The sequence below is a fragment of the Phocoena phocoena genome, chromosome 11 (assembly GCF_963924675.1).
Source record: "Phocoena phocoena chromosome 11, mPhoPho1.1, whole genome shotgun sequence".
Taxonomy (NCBI): Eukaryota; Metazoa; Chordata; class Mammalia; order Artiodactyla; family Phocoenidae; genus Phocoena; species Phocoena phocoena.
The window spans coordinates 64,006,496-64,015,984 of NC_089229.1; the positions used below are offsets into that span (position 1 = coordinate 64,006,496).

At 51.1% G+C, this 9,489-nt stretch overlaps 1 protein-coding gene across 1 annotated transcript; it reads left to right on the forward strand.

Annotated features, from left to right (window-relative positions):
* Positions 1 to 1,365: 1,365 nt before the first annotated feature.
* On the forward strand, positions 1,366 to 7,946 carry RND1 (Rho family GTPase 1). Its single transcript, XM_065887568.1, has 5 exons — positions 1,366 to 1,561; positions 2,337 to 2,424; positions 5,036 to 5,145; positions 6,019 to 6,153; positions 6,843 to 7,946. The coding sequence occupies exons 1-5, from the start codon at positions 1,442 to 1,444 to the stop codon at positions 7,086 to 7,088; spliced, it is 699 nt and encodes a 232-aa protein (XP_065743640.1). The 5' UTR covers positions 1,366 to 1,441; the 3' UTR covers positions 7,089 to 7,946.
* The last annotated feature ends 1,543 nt before the right edge of the window (positions 7,947 to 9,489 follow it).

The window sequence follows — 9,489 nt, forward strand, 5'->3', positions numbered from 1 at the left end:
ATGGTGAATTAGAGTAAAGCTCAGATGGAACAGGACCCCGGCTGTGCTCCAGAGGCACTGGGCTTGATGAGGTGAAGGGACCTAGAGAAGTCTGGAGTGCTCTCACTTTTGTCCAAGGTCAGTCTTACTTCAATCCCTTATCCCCAGGAGGCCTCATCTGGGCTGTCTTTGTTCCTGAATAATCAGTGGGTTATTCAGGCTGCGGATGTACATCCCATGGGTCTGTCTAGCAGAGAGGCAGTAAGATGAAGGCCCTGAGGGCTGAGGGCTGGCAGGCAGTTACGTAGCTCATCTCAACCTCATCTTGCCCTCCAGCTTCCTAACCCCAAAGTCCCAGTCCCAGTCTTCCATTCTGGACTTTAACCAGGTGACACACGCAGTACCTCAGCGTCAGTAGGTGTCACCCTGAAACTGGACCTGTGCCTGATTCATCCAGGAAGCTGAACCCAAGCAGCAGAACAAACACTCCTAAAGCAGCTCCTGCCAGGCCTGGAGTGAGAGGTTGTCTGGCGGAACAGACAGCGACTTTGTTTTCTACTCCTTGCTCCCATCCCCACTTGCCAGACTCCCTCATTCCTTTCTCTCTGCCCATCTGTGGGTCAGGAGCTCTGTGGGTTTTTTCCAGATGATGCAAGAAAGTTTCTTAACTTATTTATTTTTGGATGAAGGTGATTTCTGAGAAAGAGACGGGAGTTGAAAGGGGTCCAGCAGGAGCTGATAAAGGGGTCCAGCAGGAGCTTCTGTGGGAACTGGTTTGGGTGGGGATTAGATAGAACAGAGGGGTCAGAAATTTCTGGGACCGCCCCTTCCCCAAGGGGTGTCACCTGTCTACAATTTAGGCAAGTCCTGTTCTTCTCCTGGGACAAGTCCAGCTTCACCTCACTATCCACATTCTTAGCTAGTTTTTTTTTTAACATCTTTATTGGGGTATAATTGCTTTACAATGATGTGTTAGTTTCTGCTTTATAACAAAGTGAATCAGTTATACATATACATATGTTCCCATATCTCTTCCCTCTTGCGCCTGCTAGTTTGTTTTTGACACTAATTGGTGGCCACACAAGACCATTAAATTTTGCTTCATTCCCCCTCCTACTCCCAACCCCAATACAAATGCAAAACAACGTGGGAATCCCCTTTCAGAGGAAGCAAAGGTGCAGCTTTAAGAGAAAGGGAAAGAGCTTTAAGAGAAAGAGAAAGTGGGCTCTGACTCAGAACCTCCTGCCATTGGCTGCTGGAGGGGATCCCACCTCAGGGATTGGCTGTGGCAGAGTCCGCCCCCTCTTGTGATTGGCTCAGCCAGGGTGATATAAGGAGGCTGTGCCGGCCTCTTTTTCAGTTGGAGAGACACAGGGAATCGGGCTGGGTCGTGTGCTGAGACGCACCTGGCGCAACGTTATCCTCTCTGAATCCGAGTCCAGGTCCCGCGGAGGCTGCAGCAATGAAGGAGAGACGGGCCCCCCAGCCAATCGTGGCCAGATGTAAGCTCGTTCTGGTGGGGGATGTGCAGTGTGGGAAGACAGCTATGTTACAGGTGTTGGCGAAAGACTGCTATCCCGAGGTGAGTTGCTCGCCCGACGGCTGGCCAGCTTTCCTCCTTGCCCGCATGCCTGCTGGGGGTAGATTCCCACCCGCCCAGGGGAGCTGTCTCACCCCGCCCCACCCCTCCCCATCCTCAGCCGCTTTCTGGCTGGAGGACCGCCCTGCCTTAGCTTCCCCTGAGACCTGTTCCACTTCTTGCCGCCCCGAAGGCTCCTCCTCACCTCTTCACCCATAGGTCCCCCCATCAAATCCCCTCCTACCTCCCTTCATCCTGGAGTCTGCTCTTGGGAGAGGGAACTGGAAGCATTTGAGAGTCTGGGGTTTTTTCTTGACGTAATACCTGTCCGTCCCTTCACCCATCCTCAAAGGTTCTATGCGCTTGTCCCCAGGCAGGCTTCTGCTGCTCCTTTCTGCTGCCCTGCTGGTCCAAGGGGCTTGTGGGGAAAAGATAAAGCGCTAGAATTGGCTTGTGGCTGTGACATTGGAAGACAGACAAATCTGGGGACAAGAGGAATCTTTGTGTGTGTCTCCCTGACCATCTAGGATATGGGGGGCTTGTCCTTGGCAGGCAGTCATTCACATTTCTTACTCTGATGGAGCAAACTGTCTGTGCCTCTACACTCCCCTCCCTCTGTCCCATGTGGTCCCTCCTGCCCCAGGTATCCCCTCCTCTCCTTATCTCCTGACACTTTAGTGTCTCACTAGGATGAGCGGCTTCTTGTGTAGCCAGCACTAACTGGAGGGTTACAAGGGTAGGGACGCCCAGGGTGTGAATAGTTCCTCTCTTTTCACAGACGTATGTGCCCACTGTGTTTGAGAATTACACAGCCTGCTTGGAGACAGAGGAACAGAGAGTGGAGCTCAGTCTCTGGGACACCTCAGGTAAGACTGCTGGCCCCAAGTCCCCGCCTTCCCACCCCTACTGGTCTGCTGCAGCTGCTGTCGTTTAGAAATTGTTTCCCTCTTTGATGGGGAGAAGGAGTTTGGTGCTTGCTGGAAACTGAAAGAAGGGGACCTGAAGATTCTTTGGTTGGGGTTGTGGGGAGAGTTTGGCCAACTCAGTTGGCTGGTCCAGGGGTTCAGAGTGGATAAACCCCAGAAGCTACTCACTTCTCTGGGTCTGGCTCCATCCTTCAGAGGGCTGAGATGGTGAGGTGGATGGACCCCGGAAGACTACTGGAGGAGGCAGTTAGGGCTTCTCCATTTCCACTCCCTGCCACCCAGCACACACACACACAGGCTTTACTGCCCCAGAGCAAAGCCAAAGAAGAGGCCGGAGGCAGTGCTGCTGGAGGCCGTTGTGGGTGAGGCAAGGAGACAAGCCTGCTTTGGGGGAAATATTGCTCCTGACTCAGTTTTCTCTCCTGCATTCCATCTCAGGCCACTGCTGCCTGCTTGCCTGCCGCAGCTCAGCCCCACTGTCATACCTCTGCGGCTGAGGGATGAAGCGATGCATCGTCAGTGTTTTGGAGGGTGGGGGCTTAATACGGGGCATGGTCACGTTGTACATAGTTGGGGGGGGCTGTTGGCTCTGACTGGGCTGAGGTAGAAGATGCTCTGTCTTTCTGGATCGTAGAAAGCAATATGTTTCAAGCCTCTCATCCCTAAACCTTCAGTGCTAGTCTATCCATTGCTTTGATTCCGACCTCTTCATTATCTCTTTAGCCCAGCCCTTTTTATAATAGACTGAGCTCAGAGTCATAATTAAGGACTAAAAGCCAGGAATAGGAGAAAGAAAATAAAATCCACCTGTCTCCAAAAAATGCATATTCAGGCTGAGTTTAAGAGGAACTATAAATCACTAGGGGTTTCCTGTTACATATAAAGATGCCATCCTACTCCTCCAAAGAGCTGTTATTCCCAGCATCCAATTTTGAGGTCCCGAAAGATTGGAGGTAGGGGATGGGTAAACAGAAAATGAGACTTCCTTTTGCTCCCCACTCCCCGAAACAAAACAGAAATCCCTCAACCTCAACGGAGGTATGCTTTCCTCCGTTGCAGTTCCAGGGGCTGGGAGGCAGGATTCTGGTTATCCTGGACTGCGCTGTGCTGGCTGGATTGGACTGGAATGCAGCTTGGCTGCATGATGTATGGTTTTTCGTCTGCTGTACTCTGCCCACCTCTCAATCTTCCCAGAATCTTACTGCAGCTCATCTCTTTTCGCTACCACCACCCCAAAGAGCCCCTCCTTCTCCTCCCACAGTCAGAATGCAGCCCTTGAATCCCAGTCCAGATAATGGAAAGTCAGCAATTCCCTGTGTCGCATCCCCCCAACCCGTCCCCCACCCCCCGAGTTCTGAAAGGATGCAGGCTATCAGTCATCCTCAAACTCCCTCTTTCAAATGAAGTGCCCACGAGGGAGAAGGAGAAGCAGGGGTGTGTGGGATGGGGCTTCCCAGCACTGGGGCCAGGGTTGAACCTGTTCCCATTATTCACTTGCTGGTCTTAGGAGAGGGGGATCGCTTGGAGCCAGAATGGAGGCCTCCTCCCCTCCCCCTTCCCCAGTGCTGCAGCGCTCCCTTTGCTCAGTGATGCTGTGATAAGACCCCATCTCAGAGAGGGATGGGGACCAATTGCTGAAGGAGCAAGCAGCTATCCCAACTCCCCTTTACTCCTTTTTTTTTTTTTTTAACAACTAACCCGCCCCTCAGCTTGGATTCCCCCCAGTTTCCATGGCAATTGCAGTTCAGGGAGAGGGGCTGCTTGCTATTCTGAGCACGGATTGTCTGGGTTCCAAATCTGCTACTCTTCCTTCCCCAGGGTGGAGGGGGCAGGTTCAACCCCTAGCATTCTCCCGTATTGGACCACCTGAGTCTGCATTGCCTACTCCCCTCCTAGTGAAGGACCCTTATTCAAACCTCTAAATCCCAGCTATTGGTGCTGCTGTCTCTGAGAACGCCTCCCTGAGATCTTGGGATAGGGGCTACAGCTTTCCTTTTGCCCTTTACAGCGTAAGCTGATTTGGGTGGGAGGAGTGGGACACTGAATTCTTGAGGCTCTCCCTCCCCTGCCAGCCTCCTAGAGTTCTGACCCCACGGCAAAGAAGCAGGGCAGCCACTTATGTAACAGGCAGATTTGTTCCTTCACTGGGGAGACCCTAGAGCAGAGGTTGGGCAGCAGGCAGACTCTAGAAAAGAGACCTTAAACAAGGTCTGGTCTCTCTGTAGGGGTGGGAGCAGCTTCCCCTGGGACTCAGAAAACTGGTGGACCTTCAACTAAGCCCACTGTAGGAGATCCAGACAGGGCCAAATTATACTCCACCTCCCTTTTATTTTGCCCCCTTTCCCTTTTTTAGGACTAAGGAAGATGATATTCTTGTACCGCAGAAGGCGGTCAGGTCCCAAGCTTCGCACTGGAGCACATTCCCCTGGGGCATGGGTGGGGCCATCTCACCTAAGGGACCAAGCATGGTATTCCCAGGGCTCTTTTGGTTTAGGCCTGTAGGGAGGGAGAATGCCATGGCTCACCATCAGCTCTCTCTCCTCTCTACCAGGATCTCCCTACTATGACAATGTCCGTCCACTCTGCTATAGCGACTCAGATGCAGTATTACTATGCTTTGATATCAGCCGTCCAGAGACAGTGGACAGTGCACTCAAGAAGGTAAGGCTGGATAAACTCTGCTATCTCTAGCTCAGCCTGAGAACAAAAAGGAATCTTGGGGACCTTGTCATCTAATCCCCTCTTGTGTAACAGGAAGAAACTGAGGCCAGGGAAGGCAGAGATTTGCCTGAGGCCACATTAGCTACAGCTCCAGGACTAGAACCCAGATCTCCAGTCCCCTCTGCATCCTGCCTCTGCCCCTCTCCTGCACTGCTCTGTCAGAGGCCCAGCAAGGGAGGGAAGTGTTGAGACTCAGGAAGTGAGGGATTGAGAGTAGAGAACCGTCTGGTGATATGGTTTGAGGGTCGGGGACGGGGCCTTTTGGTGGCAGCTTTCATTGACCTTGATCCCAGGCCTTCTGGACTGGGCAAGCCAGGCAGGCCTGAGCTGAACTGCTGGTAGGAAATGCCTTGGTCCGAGTAGCAAGGTCTGCCCATACTGAGGAGTCCCAGGAAAGCTTGTGGAACTAGCCTAGTTTCCCAGAAGACTCTGGGATTATTTCCTTCCCTTGGAAAGAGACCGGTTGGCTTCTTCTTGGCTTTCTGGACTTGTGAAGCCCTTTGGGTTGAGGGGGCAGACCCATGCCCCATATGCTTGGCAGAGAGTGGGAGATTTGCCTCTGTGCTCTCTCTGGTGACTGGGCTGTTGAATTTTGGGACAGACGCTTGGGACAGCATTCCTGTGGCCCCAAAGCCCTCATGGGCAGGAAGATGATGTAGTTAGTGCAGTGGTGGTGCTGTGACTCAGAGGGAGGGCTGAGCTGGTGGTATACTGGATGGTGTGTGTGATGTTGCCAACTGGGTTTCTCCGGGTGTCCGTCAGCCACTGACTCTCCTTCCTTCCTCCTTCCCATCTTCTTGCACGGCTCTTCAGTGGAGGACGGAAATCCTCGATTATTGTCCCAGCACCCGCGTCTTGCTTATTGGCTGTAAGACAGACCTGCGAACAGACCTGAGCACTCTGATGGAGCTGTCCCACCAGAAGCAGGCACCCATCTCTTACGAGCAGGTGTGTGTGTGTGGTGTGGGGGGGGGGCCCTCGTGTGTGTTGGGGGCTGAGTTGGGGAAGGCTACAGGAGAGGGCTTGAAATATGGCCCCTGCTTACACTCACTCACTACGGCAAGAGAGAATTGGTGTTCTGTGGGGCCATCTGTAATCAGGAAACTAGTCACCTGGATAGAGGTGCTGGGTACCAGTTTACCCAGATTCATGCTATAGTTTGGCAGGTGAGCCATTCCTGTGTGTGCCACCTGCATTAGAATCACTAGAGGTGCTTTTTAGAATTCCTGACTCCTTATCTATAGAGTCACTCTGGGAGAAAAGTATGGGGATTGCATTTTAAATTAAGTCCCTGGATAACTTCTTATGCACATGGGAGTGTAGGGATCGTTTCTTAACGATCCCTAACCAGTGTTTCACATTACAACCATCTGGGGAGCTCTTGAAAATCCTAACGCCTCGGCATACCCCCAGAAATTCTGATTTACTTGTTCTGGCATCAGTATGGTTTAAAAAGTGTGCCAGGTGACTTAAGGTGCAGTCAGGCTTCACCTTCAGAAGATAATCAGCAGAGGGTGGTGGTGGGAGACTGGCAGTTGGGTCCATCGGAGCAGCCCTGGGCAGGACCACTAACCTTAGAAGGCAGTGTTTCAGAGCCATTTTGGGTCACTGCATTGATGACCTCACTCCTCCCGCAGGGCTGTGCAATAGCCAAGCAGCTGGGTGCAGAAATCTACCTGGAAGGCTCGGCTTTCACCTCAGAAAAGAGTATCCACAGCATCTTCCGGACGGCGTCCACGGTGTGTCTGAACAAGGCCAGCCCAGTGCCCCCGAAGAGCCCTGTCCGAAGCCTCTCCAAGCGACTGCTCCACCTCCCCAGTCGTTCCGAACTCATCTCTTCCACCTTCAAGAAGGAAAAGGCCAAAAGCTGTTCCATTATGTGAAGTTGGGGTTGGAGAAGGGAGACAACCTCCCACTTCCCCCCTTGGGTTGCAGAGGCATGGGGAGAGGGAGGAGGAGACAATTTAGGACACTGGACGTGAGGTTTTCAGATGGCCACGGTGAGGGCTTGGAAGGAGACAGGGATGGGACAAGGAAAGAGCCAGGCCCAGCTTGAGGACCTGACACTGCGAAAGAACCATCACACCCCAAGCCAGGCACTAGGTGGTGGAGGGGCCGGCTGCCCCAGTGCCCTCCGCTCCAGAGGCAGGAAAGGTGTGGGGCTTTGGGGGGGCATGCTGGCCTCATGGCTTTGGTTGGGGGCCTACAGGAGCCTCACCTTCAGCATCATGCCTCTTCCACACAGCGTTTCCATGCAGGCCAGGGGATGGGAGGGGTCCCTGAGCCCTTCCCTTCCCCTCCGAGGAGGCCACAGAGGAATGGAGAGTGGGGAAGCCAAGAGGCAGCTCCTCTGGGAGCTGAGCCCAGGTGCTTCGTAACTGGTAACTGAAATCAGAAGAGCAGGAGCTGGTCAGAACCAATGAGAAGGAAACCTCATCTTTGCATAGCCCATGCCTCATGGAGAGGTGACATCATACATTCACATGCTTCTCACCTAAGTCCCCAGGGTCCAAGGGAGAAGCCCCAGACCCCCTTCTCTTGCAGCATGGGGGTGGTGGTGCTGCAGGACGCAGGGCTGGGTGGGGGTCACCAGACTTTTTCTGCCCTTAGGGCAGTATAGCTGGCATTTGTTTTATAGACTCTTGTCTTTGGAACCGGGGGGAGGGGGGAGTGTTTCAGTCTGTTATATGTTCTGTGTTTAAAGAAGAAAACCTATTTATTACTGAACAATATAGTACATATAAAGAAGTTGGCTCCGTATTCTTAGTTCCTGTCTCTGTTCCCTTTGGTCTTCGATAATGAGGAAAAGCTGTCTTGAGGTCCTTTCTGTGGGTTGCAGAGTGGCTGCCTCCACTGTTCCCTGGCACTTGCAACAAGGATCTCCTCCCTCTGCCCCACCCCCTGCCTCATCCCCTTCCCCACCCAAGTCCTGCTAAGCCAATGAAGATCTCCTTAGCCCTAGAGCAGGGTTTCTCAACCTCAGAACAAATGACATTTTGGACTAGATAATGCTTTGTTGTGGAGGCTGTCTTGTGCATTGGAGGATGTAACAGCATCCCTGGCCTCTACCAGCTAGGTGTCAGTAACACCCCTAAGTTGTCACAACCAAAAATGTCTCCAGATATTGCTAAATGTCCCTCAGTGCAAAATCACTCGTGGTTGAGAACCATTGCCCTGTGGAGAGTCTAGAGGAGAGAGACAAGGTTCAGTGGAATCGTCAGAAGGAGATCCAAGCTGCTGAGATCCCAACCCCTGCAGAAGATAGACAGACTGAAGCCAAGGCTGGGAGGTTCCAAGGGTTCTGGTCTCCTCTGAGTTCAAGGTGAGGTGATGCCTTCTGCTTTCTGCAACTTCCAAGTCCATGGCCTGTTGATGGCAGCTCAGGGGCCTTAACATCCCTTCTCTTCAGCTGCTTACAGCTCTTTTTTCCAACTTTCATAGTGTACTGGAAATAGTTACTGTGTATTGAGTACTTACTATGTCCTCAGTATTGTGCTGAGTGCTTTACCTACATTATCACATTTTTTTCAATTTAGTATTTTAAAAAAATTTTATTGAAGTATAGTTGATTTACGATGTGTTAATTTCTACTGTACAGCAAAGTAATTTAGTTATACCTATACATATATATATATATTCTTTTTCATATTCTCGTCCTAAACTGCCAATCCCAAATTCCCGATCCTCTCTACATTATCACATTTAACCTCATAAATGAAAATAGCTAACATTTGTTAAATGTTTACTATGGGTCAGGGCTGCTTATAAGTTCTTTATATGTTACTTATTCCTGTGATAACGCTATGGGGTACTACTGACGTCATTCTACAGACAGGGAAACTGAGGTTCAGAGAGATTAATGTGCCTCAGGTCACACAGCTAGAAAGTGATAGAACCTGGATACAAATCCAGGCAACCTGGCTCCAGAACGTGCACTTTTTTTTTAAAGTTTAACCATTTAATTTTTTTTTCACTTTTTAAAAATTGAATGAGTCTTCACATTCTATAGTGCTTTACAATTTTCAAAAGTTTCACACACATGATTTCATATAATCCCATAATAACTCTCTTTTCCCCCTACCCCTATATTGCCCCTTCCCTCTCCCCACTGGTAACCACTAGTTTGTTCTCTACAGAACATGCACTTTTTACTGCTCTGCTATCCTAGCCTGTGTGGCAAATGGTATAATTATCCCTCTTTTATAAAAGAAGAAATGGAAAAGCCAGAGATTCCACATAACTTGTACAAGATCATACTCTGGTTAAGTAGTAGAGTCGGGATTC

Bases quoted from the DNA above. Each gene is read 5' to 3' on its own strand.
- RND1 (XM_065887568.1), top strand. From the start codon at position 1,442: ATGAAGGAGAGACGGGCCCCCCAGCCAATCGTGGCCAGATGTAAGCTC. The intron at 1,562-2,336 runs GTGAGTTGCTCG...CTCTTTTCACAG, and splicing joins CGAAAGACTGCTATCCCGAG to ACGTATGTGCCCACTGTGTT. The intron at 2,425-5,035 runs GTAAGACTGCTG...CCTCTCTACCAG, and splicing joins CAGTCTCTGGGACACCTCAG to GATCTCCCTACTATGACAAT.